Source organism: Ambystoma mexicanum, chromosome 7q (assembly GCF_040938575.1).
Source record: "Ambystoma mexicanum isolate Mex_15411 chromosome 7q, UKY_AmexF1_1, whole genome shotgun sequence".
In the NCBI taxonomy this organism is placed as follows: Eukaryota; Metazoa; Chordata; class Amphibia; order Caudata; family Ambystomatidae; genus Ambystoma; species Ambystoma mexicanum.
In genome coordinates, this window is record NC_090941.1 from 1,076,839,450 (window position 1) to 1,076,856,901 (window position 17,452).

Here is a 17,452-nt window from a genome sequence, read left to right on the forward strand (position 1 = left end):
TCCCAATTCCTCCGGCAACTGTCACAGGGTCAGAGCAGGGCAGGCTGCCCAATCAATCAACCCCTGTGTCATTGCAGAGCATTCACTGAAGGAGGGCACGCACAGCCAGGCCTGGGGCCTGGCTGGCGCCACCTGGGGAAGGGAGAACTTCAAATGTTGCCATTTGCTTCCCCGAGGCTGCTTGGAGCTAACATCAAAAAAATCAACGTGGTGCAGTGCCTGGCACGAAATTGGAATGCAGTAACTGCTTGCATGCATTCAGTCAGACTGGCCTAGGTCAATTAATAAAAAGGTGCACAAGTGAAACAGTATTCATTTATTTTTTCACTAACTTTCTTTTTTGATGTGATACTGGAGGGACTCTGGGAATGCTGTTTTGGCACCCACTTCAGGCTGACAAGTCGGGCAGCTGCCTGCACTGCCTGACACAAAGACCGGCCCTGGCTGATCCCTCAGCTGTAGTGCTGCACACAAGGGTGACCATTTTCCTAAAATGGCCCAAGTTTTATTTTTTTGCCATTTCTTGTTAGTTTGTTTCTTCTAGGCTTTTACTCTGTTGTTTCCATCAGGTTTGAGTCCATTGTGTAGTTTGCCCTTGGCGGGCTTCAGCCCGGGGCCCCGCCCAGGTTCCAGTGTGTCTGGAAAGGCAGGGAGTGAGGGAGGGTCCCGAAACTTCCCTGTCCTTTTGTCTTTAGTTGTGCCTGAGTGGAACCAGTTCCTATTGGCCGATTGGTTGTCCTGAAAGGACAGGTACCCTGCTGTATTGACAGCCTAGGGCTGTGAATCAATTACAACTTGCATAAAAAGTGAGGTTTTTGTGACTAAGAGCAGAGTCGACCACTGGAGGAGAGCATCCGAAGCAGACTAGAGAAGACGGTAGCAGCACCCTCCTGGACTGTTAAGTGCCCGCTGAAGCCCTGCAGCTGGGCTGACCCTGTTTTCGAATTGACAGGGAAGACCCATAAAGGACGGCTTCCTCCCTTTGGTTAGTGGGACCAACTAGCCTTGAGACCAACTCTACTTTGGCGCAACCCCTGACTTGCTGCGACTTTCCAAGGCTGCAGGAACCCAATGCATGGGGTACCTCGACCACTTGTAAGTGCATTGTCTTCCAAAGACTGAATCCAGCCAGATCTTGGTGGGCATGCAGAGGACCCTATAGAAGCAAGAAATCCACGTCCAGAATCGCCTCACCAGAGTCCAGGACCGAGGGATCAAGGAAATCCTAACCAGAGCTTCTTCATTGGCTCTGAGAAAAAGGCACCAAAACCACAGAGCCGCTGAATCGTGTAACATAAGAATAACTTACTCACATGCTTTATTGTTCACCGTTAGAATTGAATCCTACCTTGGGATTAATGTTACAGCTAACTACTGCTTTTTAAAGCATGCTTTAAATATATGTTTGTGTGTATATATAAATAATGAATGTATTATAAATGTAAGTTTGTGTTTAATTGGATACTTGTATTTACTGGTTTCATTGCACAGCTCTACAACTCACATTACTCCTAAAATAAGCCTTACACACAAGGATAATTCGACAATCTTTAAATAGCAGCAACTAATAGTTACATTTATCCCAAAGTTGGGATTCATTTCAACAAGAGCAATAAAGTAGGTGAGTAAACTTTTCTTATGTTATACATATTTCAGCACACTGCGTGATGAGGTCAGTAATAACACTTCTCCAGCATGGGGTCTGGCATGGATTCACATGCTCATGAATATTCCCCGTCGTCAGGCCGGGAATCCTCGGTATAGAAAAAATCAGTATCAGTTTCGTTTCTGATCTGTCTTTCTCAGTAGTAACCAATCACTGGTCTCTGGGTCATACTGCCCCCAGCCAATGACTGCCCTCTCCCTAAGCCCCGCCCCTGGCAGCCATCCTCAGATTTTTACGGCATGTTCAAGTGTTGGGAGTCCTCGTGCTTAGCTCTCAAGCTTTTGCTGCGTTTTTGCGCTTTTTTCAGGAGATTTTCTCTTTTTTTTGGTTAAAAGAGCCTCAAGCTCCACTGTTTCTACTTCAGATCAATATGGATCCGTTTCAGAGTTTTCTACGTCTCTCAAGGGTGAAGATTTCGTCGAGTTACGCTTTTGGAGGATTCCAGAAGTTCCGAGGCCTACACGGACATGGCCCAGGAGAAAGGAAGCTCGACGCCCGGAAAGCTTTTCAGGACCTGCCCTGGATGCCAGCTTCAGAACATTTTCAAGGAGGACGAGCATTCGTTATGCCTCTGTCTCCATGATGACAAGACACACAAGGAAAAGACTGTGCGTTCTGTGAAAACATGTCGGAGCGGACCATGAAGGATCGCCACTTCCGTCTCGCCGACTGGCTGGAAGGTAAGAGCCCGCCAGGCGAGAAGAAGTCTGAGCGGTCTTCTAAGTCCTGAGAGGGTGCTCCGGTGACGGGGGCCCAACAAAAGGCTAAGTACCGCGAGTCCGTGGGCACCGGGAGCGCCGAACGGTCGGGCTCCTTGGCAGCCAGGCAGGGCGCACCCTCCCCGGCGCCATCGACCACGAGCCAACGCTCTGGCTTGGGTAAGAGGAAGTCTGAGAACCCGGCGAAGCTTCTGGAGAGGCCCCGGTCAATCTCGATGACTCCGGCAGAGGGGCAGGGAGGCTCGGACCCTCCCCCGAAGGTGAAGGCACCAGGCGTACAGAAGGTGATGTTGGCCGTGATTCACCCTGCTAGGACCTCGATTGAAGATGTCGCCGCGGCCCTGGCTCAGCCTGTGGAGGCTACACCAGTGGAGGCGCCCTCAGGTACCAGTCTCCCTGCCACCGCGGAGGGAGTCTTTCAGGCCCATCAAGAAGACCCCCACGAAGTCCTCATTGGAAAAAGGTGGAGCGGGGGTGGAGGCCGTCGTGGATACGGACACGACCTCCGAAGAGGAGCTAATCCAAGTCGTGGAGGAGACCCAGCCCATCGGGAGGGATCCCGACGAGGGCGACGACGAGGGCGACGGTGACGCAGACGAGGCTCCTCAAGAGCCCTCGCGCCCGTCGTTTCCGGTGCCGCAGGACACCTTGGCAGCCATTTTGTCAGCCATCCAGTCCTTCTGCTCGGAGATAAGGACTAGGTTGCCCCTTCCCCCGACGGAGGAGCCTGAGCCAGACCCGACGGAGGATCCAGAGCCAGGACCTTCGGGGAGCCCACCGCCTAAGAGGAGGAGGACGCATCCTAGGCCTCCTCTCCCGCCTCTGCGGCCTTCTCTGCCTTCCCCCCGGTCCACTACCCGCGGGGATGATACAGGCATGGACACGACTATGACTATGATTCTCCCAGAGATATATAGGCAGTCTTTTATCCCAGCAATAATGGTGTTCAAAAATTAAAACCTGTAAGGTTTTGTTGGTATTGACTACCTCGTGGACCCTTACTCGGACTTGCATCGATCTACTTGACTCTATGTATAGGAAGGAAATGACCATATTCTACATAGGGTATGAGTATTGGTTGGTGGGCCGACTTTTGTACCCCAACACCATTATAATGTTGCAGTGACAAAATGAGAACATGTCTGTGATAGTCAATTTGCAACATTGTGTGTGTAATAAGTTTAATATTTTAGATTTTAGAAAGGTTTTGTATCTTATATTCTTTGTAGTTCTGACTATATCTATTATTGGATGTGTTTTGAAAATGTTTGAGTTGTGTAAAATCCTATTTTTGGATTATATCACAATAAAGTATTTATTATTACAACCTGTAAGGGAACAAGCACTGCCAAAGTCAATAGGTTCAGAAGGGGGCTTTTAGGGAGCCAGGACAGCCAAAGTCAATGGGCTAGTTCAAGGTTATGATGCCCTTCTTAGAAAATGTTTTAAAATGGTCATTAATTCAGTGTAAAATCAGACGCTCAAGAGGTGCCACTTTGAAGAAGCACAAGCTGGAAGGCCAGTGCAACTGAGTTGAGGTAAACTCAAGAGTTCAAAATAGCACTCCCCAAGCTAGGAAGCACCAGAATTGGCAAAAGGTAGATGTACACCAAGCCCCACAGTATCTGTGAATTGAATTGGTTCCATTTGGATGCCTTCCTGTTGCAGTGTAGCATACCCTTGGTCCTGGTCCTTGGTGACGAGAGGGAAGGGAGAGAGGGGAGAGAGACACTTCTCTGTGATTCAGCTGCCTTTTATGGTTTGGTGCCTTTTTTCTCAGCGTCAAATAAGAACAAACCGCTTTGGTTGGAGGCGACAGGACTCTGCATGAAGATTTCCTGCTTCTGTAGGGTCCTCTGGATGCCCACAAAGTTTTGGCCGGATTCGCACTTCGGAAGACAATGCACTCGATGATGGTCAGGCGTCCTCAGGCATTGGGATTCTGTAGCCTTAGAAAGTCACAGCAAGTCGGGGGTTGTGCCAAAATGAAGCTTGTCTTGGGGCTAGCTGGACACACCAGCCCAAGGGAGTAAGTCGTACCTTAAGGGTCTTCCCAGTCGAAATGAAAAGGTGGTCAGCACAGCTGCAGGGCTTCACCGGGCACTTTGCGGTCCAGGCGGATGCTGCTGGAGTCTCTTCACGTCTTTTTCATCAGATGTTGTTCACCAGTGGTCGACTCTGCCTCTAGTCCCAAGATATTTGCCTTTTAAGAAAGTTCCATTCATTCACAGCCCTAGGCTGCAATCACCCAGCAGGGTGGCTGTCCGCCTGGACAGCTAGCCGGCCAATCAGAACTGATCTCACTCGGGCACAACTGGAGACAAGACAGGGAGGTTTCGGGACCCTGCCTCACTTCCTGCCTTTCCAGACACACTGAAGCCTGGGTGGGCTAAAGAGCTGAAGCCTGTCAAAGGCAAAATGCACAAAGGACTGAAACCCGATTCAAACAACAAGAGATAAAGCCCAGAAGGAACTAACCAACAAGAAATGGCAAAAAAGAAGACTGGTGCCATTTTGGGAAAATGGTCACCTTTTGGGTGATGTACTGCAGCTGAGAAATCAGCCTGCAGATGCATGGCAAAAGGTAGTAAAAAAGAAAACCACTGCCACCAGCCATTCAAGTTAGTTAGTGTGATAAGGGACAAAGGGATACTATGTAACCCCCCCCCCCCCCTCTGTGTTCACAATGCAAAAAGCAGATGCCTATGGAGTTTACCAGACTTAATTAAACAGTAAGAAACGCAACATCCTAGTCAGAAAAAACATATGTGAGAGTGAAGAAAAATGTTCCACTATCTCAGGAGTAAAAATGAAAAAGCTGAGAGTTCAGCAAAACAGCTGGGGGTCTCTAGGGTTAAAGGGAATTGGCACAGAAATTAACATCCTAGGCTCCAGTGTGTCTGGGCAGGCAGGAAGGGGGGGGGGTTCACTCACCTGCCCTTTGGCTTCCAGAGTGCCTGAATGGAACGAGCTCCCACTGGGGGGGGGTCCCACCCCTTTCTGTGAACCTCCTGAGAGCGATTGCAGTGATGTGCATGCTGAAACTGAATAAAAGGTGAGGTTCCTGACTGTTTAGGTAAGATTTTCATAGCAATGATAAATCTTCCTGACCTGTGTCAACCCCAGAACCTTTTGCTTTACTTATTTTTCCTTACACCTCTATGTGGGAACATTTTTCCACACTGGCAGAATCTTTTAACTTTTTATGGGTGTCATTTTTAAGACTCTCCATAGTGTATTTTAAAAGTTATCCTCTTTGACAACATTTTGGCAGGAAGTGCCTATTGTTGCTGGTTTGCCCTACGGGCTCCCCCTTTAACGTTCTATAGCTAACCTTGTGAGAACTACAGTTCCCAAGAGTAGAAAGGATCTTTGGATCCCTTTTACATTTTGTTAGGTGAGACCAGCCCCTCGGCCCCCACCTTTTTAAGAGTGCTGCGGAGATACTGAGTATCCATGGTGTCAGTGATAGCTTTTATTAATTTGTTGCACCTTACTGCGGGATGTGTGCACAGCCCCGGTAAAGGCACCCCTGGGTGCTCTTTTTACCAAAATGGCCCCTGTCTTGTTTTTTCGCCATTATAGTGTTCCTTGTCCTTTCTTGTTCCTTCCCCTGACATCCAGAGCAGGAAATTTCTTTGTGATTTGTATCTTCGGCGGGAGTCCTGTGTTTTTCCAGCATGAGTGCGAGATTCCAGCTCAAACTGGAAGGCTGGCTGTCCTGAAAGGATTGCCAACACCCCTCCTTAAAGTTTGAATGTTGCAAGGCTGTTTGATTGGCTGGGTTCCTGCATGAGAGTTTGATCCTGGAAGCTGAAGAGGTAGTCGACCACTGGAACCAAAACCAAAGAGGATGATGAAGGAAAAGCCGCTGAGACGATTTCCAGTGACCGGAGAGTCTGCTGTGTAACCGGAGCCTGCAGCCCTTCCTTCCAATCGACCTGGGGATCCCGAAATGGACGACCCCAACCAAGAGTCTGGTGAGAAGACCTGCATTTTGAGCCATCCCACGCCGTGCTGCAATACCCTAATACCCTGGGACCTCGAGCCATTGTGCGGTGCACAGTCTTCCGAATCTCACTGAAACTTTCATGGGCATCCTGCTGGATATCCTGAGGCATGATTCCAATCCGAAAAGTCCCCCCGCCAGAGTGCTGGACCTTTGTAACAATAAGAGTTCGACCAGCGATATTCTGCCTTCTTCTGTGCTCCTGAAAAGGTGCCAAATCCACAGAGCCGCATCCAGCCGTGAGGAAAACATTGCCTAGATCCTTCCCCGTTGATCCCTGCTGCAAAGTCCCTTCCAAGGTCCTGTTTTCAGTCACCATGACCAGGAATCCACTGACCACGTTTTTGGCTGCAGATCCTGAAGTCCTCGTGCTGCAAAGTCTTATTCTGTGCTGAGGTACTGTGCTGGCTTCAGTATTTACTTACCTTAAGTCTCTTGTGATTCCTGTGTAATTTTGAGATGTTTACTGTGATTTGGAGGCCTCTGGTCCAGTAAACCCAGGCCCAATGCTGGAATCCTCCTAGGGTGTCTTCTGTGAAGCCCCTGGACCCTCAACTAATACTCACCTGTTTAAACAGTCTTCCTTTGGTACTCTAACATTTGCTACTTAAGAACCTATCCTGACAATACCTGTTGGACACTAGACTCTAGTGACCCCCCCTTCTGCCACTGAGAACACTCATTCTCCAAGAATAAGCGGAAGACAGTTAAAGGATTAGGCCTTTTGCCTAGAAAAGAGAATAAGTGTTTAAAAGTTCCTTACTTGTTGGTTGGTAACTGTAACTCTTACAGTGAACTGTTACAAAGTCGTTACCTACCTTAGAAATGTACTGCCGTTCTAAAAAAGTAGATGTAACATCTTTCTTTCCTTAGAAACTGTTTTGCCATTCTAACAGAAAGTAGATGTAAAGGTATATTACTCACCTGTGATCTGATTGTGCCTCTTCCCAAAAGTAATGCTGATGGTTTCACTTCACTTTTCCTGTTAGGATAAATGCATGAGTGTTTCCCAACTGGGTCTTGCTTCCTCTGGCTTGTTGTAAGCCTGTCCAGAAGAAGTCTGCGTTTTACCTACCTAGAATAACCTTGAGTCATTCATAAAGTGTACCACTGGTTTTTGCTTTCCCTGGTCTGTTGTAGACCGACACAAAAACAGTCTTAGCTTTATACCTGCCTTTAAGTTACTTATAGCTCCTGTAAAAAAAAGTGTATAGGGTTTACTTAGCTTGAGTTAGTTATTGCTTGCCTTAGTCTGTGAACTGAAAAACAACTGTAATTGAATATTACACCCCATGGTCCACCTCCCCTAGAATAACTGTTCTCCTGAATCAGAGTTATAGGGCCATACTGTTTCTAGAATCTGTGTTTCACTAGATCAGAAAAGTATATTGTACAGTTGATAAAACTATGTGATTTGTTGGTGAGCGTCACAGTACAACTGATCAGGTCTACTACCCTGGTATTACTGAAAGTAACTATTGGTTTTTACTTCCCTATAAATCCTGTTAGATGTTCCAAATTAGTTTTATATGTTTTGGTCTGTGTACCTTCAAGCCTAGTGGGTTTTTTTGTTTGTAATTGTGGTTATATATAATGTGATAGTACTTATTTCCCCTAAGATTTGACTGGGCCTTCTTGTATTTAAATAAAGCATTTTATTTTTACAATACATAGTGTTTCAGTGTTTAATTGGACCATTTGTATTACAATTTCATTTGTACTGATTCTACAGCCCTCTTGTCCTCCTAAAATAAGCCTGACTGCTCTATCTACGCTACCCTGAACTCGGGTGGTACAGCCTTCTATTAAGAGTGGTGTCTTGTACTGCCGTAGTTAAATGGTTTTACTCAGCCCTAGGTTGGACTTCAGAAAAACTGTCCTAACAGGCGGGCTTCAGCCCTGAAGCTCTCCCATGCTCCAGTGTGCCTGGAAAGGCAGGAAGTGAGGGGAGGGTCCCAAAAGGTCCCTATCCTTTGTCTCTAGGTGTGCCTGAGTGAAGCCAGTCCTGAATGGCCGGCTGACTGACATGAAAGGACAGGCACCCTGCTGTGTGATTGACAGCATAGGCTGTGAATGGAAGGGAAATCGCATAAAAAGCAAGGTTTTCGGGACTAGAGGCAGTCGACGATTGGGAAGAACACCTGACAAAGAAACCGCAAACAAAGCTTGCTGCATCCTCCTGGACCTTTGAATTGCCCAGTAAAGCCCTGCTGCTGTGCTGAAACTCCTTTTTCTGATCGACAAGAGAAGCTCCAGAAGGGGCGACTTCTTCCCTTGGGTTATTTTTGGACCAACTAATCCCGAGACAAACTCCACTGGACCGTCTTCCCTGACTGGCTGTAGTTCTTTGCTGCTTCAGGAACCGAGGGCCAGAGGTTGAGAAATTCGTAGTCGAGAGCAACGTCTGGAATCCGTCCAGAAGCTCTAGGAGTCTTCTAGGGACCCTCCAGAAGCAGGACGACCAGCACTCCAGTCCCCTCACCACAGTGCAGGACCATCAATTCACTTTCTTTTCTTTCAAAGTCAGACCCCCTAGTTTTACACATATCTTTCAGTTGCTCTACATAAGCCTTGTGGATGGTTTAGTTGGTCAAAAATACAACAAATAATCAATGTAACCACTCTACGCCAATCCCACTGCTTGCCGCCAGTGTTGGGTAAGAATTGATGTAGTAACACTGTGTGAGACTACACACCACTTATCTGCTTGGTATTAGATAACCCACATTTTGGTATAGGTCTGTACTACACAAGTTTGTAGTGTGACTGAGCAGCCAGGCCTATCTCAAGAGGGGTAAATACAAATTAAAACCGTGAATACAAGTAGCCAAGTAACAGGTTTCAGATATAAATAGTTATTTATTTAATATCAATTTGTAAATAAGCATTCTTTAAAAATGCAATTCATGTAACACTGTAAATACACTCTAACATTACTTTTCAGAATCGGAGCAAGTTATTGGATACTCTTCTTACCCAATTCCTACAACCTGTTGTGACTTCATTCACAAGGACAGTAATGGCATTTATATATCTCACCAGTTATGCTTTGCAGGGATTGCAGAAAGGAAAGGTTTTAAGGAAGGAAAAAGGTTAAACAGGTTCTCATTAGATGTGAGGACAACTAAATCTTCCAATGAAATCTAGACAAGCCTTTCCCAGCAGCAACAGTCTACAACAGGTTACCACCTATGAGGATCAAATCATATCAAAGTCAATGGACTAGAGCCTTCAAGGAGCCAGGACAGCCAAGGTCAATTGGAACAGTCTATGGAGCTGAGGCACTTCTTTGATCAGAAGCAGTCTTGCACAAAGTTAGAGAATTTGTGAAAAATCACTTGTAGGGTCGCATGCTGTTAAGCCTGTGAAAACAGAGTTGAGATCAACTCTAAAAGTAAGCTAACGAAAAAATATGTAATATGTAATTATGCCGTGATACCCAAGGGCTTGGGCGTATATCCAAATGCAATAAATAAATAAAATAAATAAATAAAGCTAATGCAGATCTCAACTGAGAAAAGCACAGCCAAAAAGACAATGAGGTAAGTACCCCAAGCCTAAACAGTACCTCTGGTTTGAAGAAGAGTGGTCCAGCTGGCTTCTGTCTTGCTACAGCGGTGCAGACCCTTGTTCCTGAGCCTCAGACGTGGGGACAAGAGGGAGGACGTCTGGAGGGTGCCTGCGGCAGTATTTGGGAGGTCATCCGCATCTACGGGCTCTTTTCGGTTCAGCAGCACTTGGTGGTTTTCAGCGCTTAGCAAACAGCGCTGTCGCAGATCTCGGATACTGGTTGGGCTTCCTTCACTCCTTGGGTCCTTCCCTCTGGTGAGGGGACTCGAGATCTGGTCGTCTTGCTTCAGGAGGGTCCGTAGGATACTCCTGGAGCTTCTCGCCGGATTTCAGACATTGCACTCTACTATTGATTACTCGACCCCTGGCACTCTGTTCTTACAGCAGCGAAAAACTACAGCCTGTCCAGGAAGATGGTTCAGTGGAGTTTGTCTCAGGGTTAGTTGGTCCCACTAACCCAAGGGGAGAAGTCATCCCTTCCAGAGCCTCTCTGTCGAATTGAAAAGGGAATTTCAACTCAGCAGCATGGCTTCACCTGGCAATTCAAAGGTCCATGAGGATGCAGCAAGCTTTGTTCGCAGTTTCTTCATCCGGTGTTTCTCCCAGTGTCGATTCTGCCTCTAGTCCCAAAACCCTTGCCTTTTAAGCATGTTTCTCCCAGCCAGCCAGCCAATCGGGACTGGTTGCATTCAGGCATTCTTTGAGACAAAGGACAGCGGAGTTTCGAGACCCATCACATCCTGTCCTTCTAGACATGTTGGAGCAAGAGGTGGACTTCGGGGCTGAAGCCTGCCAAAAGCAAGACAAAGGGCTCGAATCTGTTTCGACGCGCAGGGTAAAACCCAAGAAAGACCTCACAAACTAAAAATGGCAAATTGAATGTCGAGGGGGGGGGCTGGGGGTCATTTTGACAAAATGGTCACCCATGGATGCTGTACTGCAGCTGAGGGTTCAGCCTGCGGTAGAAAAGCACAATGGTAGGAAAGATTAAACCACTGCCATCAGCCTTTTAAAGTAGTGAGGGTAAAATAAAAATGTTACATGAGAATGTAGGAAAAGGGGCTACTAGGTAACCCCCCCAGGACCTACAAAGAGAAAAGGTAAGTGAAGTCAATTTCACTTTACTATTCTTGGGAACTGTAGTTCACACAAGAAAAGATATTTAAACCTTATGAGAAATCTAAAGGATTTCTCTGAAACTGCACTGAAGGTGCCGTGTGTCACCATACAAAAAGCAGATGTCTATGGAGTTTGGCAGGACAAAGCACAAAGCACATGAGTGAGTAAAAGGGCTCACTCACTACAGGGTTAAAAAGTCTGATGTCCAGCAAAAGAGCTGGATGTCTCTAAAGTTGAAGTAAACCCAAAGTGTATAGCAAAAGTGAGGTTGATTCCAAACTCTCTTCCCCAAGTTCAAGTCAATGGGGATCTTTGAGTTTTTTTCACGGAGGATAATATGCACAGTTCAAAAGAGTTCCAACAAGTCTTCCAGGTTTCAGCTGCCTGGCTCAAGGTTAGCTCAATATGTATCACAGTTCTCTTCAGGCTTCCATTACTGTTTCACAAAACAGTTCCTTCAGGCTTCCCACGCCTGTTTCACAAATCGCAGTTCTCAAAATTTCACAAACATAATTCCTGGTGACTTTCACCTCAGGCCCCTCAGGTTTCCCTCACCCAAGTCTAGGCCTTTCAAGACTTTATCTTCTTCTTTACTTTGTCGTGGGATTCCCTTCCCCAACCTTCTTGGTTATCACTTTACATTTCATGTCGAAGAGTTTTGAAAACTGCATAGCTTTTCTAAGTCCTATGCATGACCACTTCGACACAGTGCATCCTGGTTATTGTATTCCCTTGTGTTTACTCGTGCTCTAAGCATCTTGTTTAAACTCTACAATTCCTCCTTGTAGCACAGATTACCATCATTCCTTGCAACTAGGTCCTCCTGGGCACACAGCATCTAATTTCCTTTTTATTATTTGCTCCCACTTTGCTTGCTCCCCTCGGGAACAGCACCTTTTCCTTCACTTTCGGGAGACTCACCTTGCAACTTTCTTTCAACACTTTCAAACGTCTGCTCTCCTTTTCTGAGAAAGATTACAGTTCGGGGGCTTTCAAAAATGTTTTTTCTCTATGCAGGACCACGCTGCTACTATGTAATTTCTTAATCAATTACTAAGTCTTTCTGTTCTCGCGCCTTCACTTGCTTTCAACACTGTTAAACATTTGCATCTTCACACACCGGGCTCTTTCTTCCCTCAAGGACTCGCCGGCTGTGATAGATTGTATCTAGCGTTCTTCAAGTATCGTGTCTGAGGTCAGGGTCTCTCCCCCTTTCCTCCGGACCATCCCTGGCACTCTTGTTGCACCTGGGTAAACAAGCAACCTTCAAGTACTTTACAGACAGGGTTCCTCCAACTTCGCGACAGCCCTCTGGACACCGCTCTGGCTCCTTGGAGAAACGTCTCTTTCCTTGCTTCCATTTGCTCTTACTCATAATTTTGCCAGCATTACAGCCTGGTGTTCGCACGCCCTGGCACAGCTGCTCCTTCTCGTACCCGCTCTCATTTTCCTTGTCTTTCTGTGCTCCACCTCTTATAATCTGGGTAGCTGTCAACACGTTTCAGGTGTGTGTGATTGGGACTGAGTGCCTGACCTCATTAGTGGGACACCGCCATTGCAGATCAGTAGGGGTATTCTTCCTGCTCTTTCGTCATCTCCCTGGTCTCACTAGTTGGTTTGACATAGATAGGAGGGTAATTATGGGAGTTGTAGTATCCCATAGAAATTGGAGAGAATGCAGTTAATTCTTTCTTCACTGTTCTTGGACGTCTCCTCTTAGTTTTAGTGTAGGTTGGAACGGGTGACAGGACCCTTAACAATCCATGAAGGCAGGGGAAGCATTGGGAAATGGGTTATGGGGGAACGGGAAACAGGGATACCATGTCTCACCTTTGGATTTCTCCATCCCAATCCCTGAGAACCCTCTATCTAGGTGACCCTCCCTCGCTTGTCCACCCCAAGATTCTGGATCCAACAGCGATGGCCGTCCTCTGGCCACCTGAACAGAGGATCTCCAGGGAGTAGGTAGGGAAAGTCCCTCAGGTTTTTCAAAAGTATCATTTAATAGAAGGCTTTAATATAATGAATTTGAGAGATGGTTGCATTGTTTGTTCCCATGGATCTGGAGATGGTTGCATTGATTGAGTCCAAGGATCTATTATCTGGTGTTAAATGGCAAACATTAAATAGTTGTCAGTCAATATAAAATGTACTCTGTAATCCTGTTTCTGCCATTCTTACCGTACGTCAAAATTAGTCCTTGTGTAATTTGCAAGAAAAATATAAGCTGAACTTAGTTTATTTTTTGTGATGAAATAAATCTCTAAAATAAAAAATCCCAAAACGTACATTGACTAAAAAATAACATGCATGTGTTCATGGAGGCCAGGTTTTCTTTGATATCTACTTTACATTAGGTTGAGCATAATTCTGTAAATTATAATCTTTTACCTAGGACATCCTGCTGGAAAACCTACATCAACCTCTTCTGATGATGCAAGGAACATAGATGTGAGGAAGTCGCATTTGATGGAATCATCTGTGAAGGCTATGCCTGTAAGTAGCAGTGTTTCTAAGTAATTTAATGCACAATATGTAATTGCTTATTAACTTAGCAAATGACTGCAGCTATAAATGATTCTGGAAATTCCCCTCCCTCTTGTAGAAGGTGTGATGATGTTAAGATACCCTGCAGAACTGGTCTGGTTCTAGTTTTCTTTTATTGAAAGTTGACAATTAGATGTATTGATGGATTGAAAACCTTCAGGAACTAAGTGATGAATTTAGATGTAATGGTGAAATCTTTAATAACCCAGTGTCAAGGGAAGGTAACCTAAAGTGGGTCGCTAATGCTCCCCTGCACCTCAGGATGATCAATTGATTTAACAGAAAATTTCTTAAACCTAAAAGTCTCTCTCGCTCCAGATTTGCTGTATTCTAATAACACACGTTCCAACTTGAAGGCCAACAGAAAGTTAAAAACCTGGTCTTTAGAAGTCCTTTGGACTCCAGACTAACCCTCAACTATGACACACAGAACTCTCCAACTTTGGGCAACAAAATGTATTCCTAAACCTATCACACCAAACAAAAACTAGTCTATAAATCAAACATACATCCAAATTAGTCTTGGACAGGACATAAATGAAATAAGCAGTAACATCTGAAGCCTTTTTTCCTTTCTCATTCACTTATACAAAAAGTTTTTTTCCTGTACAAACTTTATTCGTTTCATGCTCTTTCTTCTGCACTGCTAGTATCTCTGATGTTGGTGGCTGGCTTTAATTTTTACCTCAGAATCTGCTCTTTTCTCTAGTTCTTTCACACATTTGCTGCTGTGCTCCACTTCCTTGGCAACTCTGAGAATGGATTTCCTTCTGACCATAATGCTTCTTGTTCCTTCACATTATTACATTGAAGCATAAATTGATTGATCTTCTAACGTGTTCCCAAAATCACGTGTGGCAAGTCCTCGGAGTGCAGTAATATATTGATGGTTTCCCCTTGTTCCTGCAACCGTTTGCCAAAATGAAACCGCTCTAACTCAATACTAAACTAATTTTCTTGTCCTGGTTTATCCGGCATTTTTCATATTCTGTCAGACCCACTGCCTCTTCCTGACTTAACGCTGGAAGATTGACAAATTGTTCTTGCCCATAGTTTCCAATACAGTGAATTTTTCCATACACTTGAGAATTTTGACCTATGCACCACTTGCACAAAAGGGTCAAACCGTTTATTCCACCTTTTCCACGGAACCCGAGGCTCTCCGTTGGTCTCGAGGAAGAAATTGGGAGGCGGCTCTTCCTGCATTGGTACAACACACTATGCTCCATTTTACAGCACTCAATCCTACTGCTTCCATGAAAATGTGCGATGCTGGTATCTGTGTACCCTTTTATTTTATGTAAATGTATACATGTCTCCTGTACAAACCTTACCATCAGACATTGCTTTGAAAAAACCCTGGCAGGCACGTTGAGTGCAGTCTTCTGAGAGTTAATGACTTAATTGGAGTTGTAAACATGCTGCAACGTCTTACCAGGCCTGCCTTTAGCCCCTTGATGTATAAGCTCTCTGTGTCCTTTGTTATGGAGAATTCTCAGAAATGTGCTAATTCCCTTCACCTTGGAGACCCCCAGCAACTTTTCTGGATTTTGAGGACTTAATTTTTGGAGAGTGTGTGACCCTTTTTCCCACCATCTTATGTATTTTAATGTGATTTTGTACACGGTTTCTTTTGGTTGTGGAGTCTGACAAACTCCATAGGCATCATCTTTTACATTGGGTCACGCAGCACCTTCAGTGTAGCGGCCCAGGGACATCTTTCAGATTTCCAAAAGGTTTAAATACCTTCTCTTGGTTAAACTACTGTTTCCAAGAGCAGTAAAGTGAAATTGACTTTACTTACATATATAACTTTCTAGACCCAGCATGCACACTATCTTGCAATAGATGCCTTGACCCTGTTGATGCGTGGTACAGTGAGTTGGTTGGTGTAGTATAGTCTAGTAGGCCTGGTGGATTGAGCTCTGGTTAGCATGTCTGATAAGTATGCAGGTGCTGAATGGTGGATTCATTTGTGTGTGGTTGTGAGGATTTTGAATGTGATGCAGTCTTTGACTGGGAGCCAATGAGCGGTCTTTCTTGCTTGTGAGATGTGGTCTCTTTTAGGTATACTAAGAGCAGCTCTAAGCGAGTTGTTTTGGGTGGTTTGGAGTCTTGCTATATTTTTTTGGAGAGCATTGCTTGGTTCCCATAGTGGCTCTGGTAATGGAGAGGCAGTTGTTCTTTGTTAGAAACGGTTTTATAGCATTGATCGGTTTTGTGCTCAGGGCAGAGGCTGAGACTATAGCGCTAACTTGTTTATCCATGGATAGCATAGCATCAATGTGTACTCCGAGAGTTTAAACAGAGGTTAGTACAGGGATGACGACACTGTCGTCGATACGGAAGTTTAAGGTATGACGAATCAAGATTGGCTAGTGTGGACTTTTGCCCAAGAATGAGGATTTCGGTCTTGTCCCCATTAAGGCATAGACCGTTCGTGGCCATCCATGCTTGTATGGTGTAGTAGATTTGCTGTAGGGTAATGGCGTTTTGTTTATAGTTCCCAATAAGGGGGAGGAGCACTTGAATGTCATCAGCATAGTTCGTATATGTGATCCGCAATGCATCCAGTTTATCAAAGATAGGCTTGGTAAAAAGATTATAGAGAGCGGGGGCCGTACAAGATCCTTGGGGAACACCACAGTGAATGATAGTGGGTTCTGCATTAGCTATGTCAGAGAACACTTTCATAACCCTGACTTCAAGGAAGGATGTGACCCATGTCGCAGCATGCTTGCAGTTTGAGGTGATTAGTGAGGGTATTGTGATCAACCAAGTCAAACGCTGCTGAGAGGTCTAGGAGGAGCAGGAGCACAGGTTTGCCCTTGTCGAGGATGTTGGTGATTTGGTTTTTAGATATAGTAGAGCGGTTTCAGTTCCGTGCCCTTTGTGGAACCCCGATTGTCTCTTTCCAAGGATAGAGTCGGTTTTAAGGTATTGTTGGATTTGTCTATGGGTGGCCTTATCTAGTATTTTAAGGAGAAATGGGACGGTTATTATTAGTATGTAGTTATTAGGTTGAGAGGGGTCTAAGGTGGTGTTTTTTAGAAGTGGGCCCACCCATCCAATGCCGTTTTCAGGCTGTTGGGGGTCTGTGCCTGATACAAATGAGGCGTTGATGAAGGCTGCGAGAAGGGGAGCGAGTTGCTCAGCACATTCCTTGATAATTTTGGGTGGGCACACGTCTCCTTTACATTGTGATGGTTTGAGATGTTCCAGGATGTCTATAACATCAGCTTCTGTGATTTCCCTAAATGCAAATGCTGGGAAGTTGAACATTTTGGGGTTGGGAGCGGTCTGCCTTGGGCGGTTCTGCTTGGGTAGGGCTTTGTAATGGTCTGAGATTTTGTTTTGGAGGAGTTCTATTTTGTTTAGCATAGCAGTTTGTATGCTGTTGCACCATGCTTCATCTTTAACGATCTCGTCCGTGCAGGTGGGTGGTACTGTTAGTTCTTTGAAGGTAGTGAAGAGTTCTTTAGTTTGGGAATTAGCAGCAGAGATGCGAAGATTGTAGGCTTCAGATTTAACATCGAATATGGTGTCTTTGTATTTGTTTGCAATAGTATAGAAGTTATCTTTAGTGCTGTCACAAAGGTTGATCTGCCATGCTTTAAGCGCTTGGCGCTTGCTTTTTCTCAGATTCTGGAGCTCCTCTGTGAACCATGAGTTTAGTATGGAATGATTTCTTCTCTTTTTTGCTTTCCAGTGGGGCAACAGAGTTGATTGCATTGATAAGGGTGTCTTTGAATATCTCTGATAAGACGTTAGGGTCTGGTGAGAATGGTGGAGCAAGGCATGGAAGGTTTAAATGGGCCTTGA

At 45.4% G+C, this 17,452-nt stretch overlaps 1 protein-coding gene across 1 annotated transcript in view; it reads left to right on the forward strand.

The window, feature by feature from the left end:
• The window catches only part of CPAP (centrosome assembly and centriole elongation protein), a 291,067-nt gene that overhangs the window by 143,389 nt on the left and 130,226 nt on the right, over positions 1 to 17,452 (forward strand). The window contains exon 12 of the mRNA XM_069640446.1: positions 13,479 to 13,579. Coding sequence (XP_069496547.1) covers positions 13,479 to 13,579 — 101 coding nt within the window. The remainder of the gene's footprint in view (positions 1 to 13,478; positions 13,580 to 17,452) is intronic.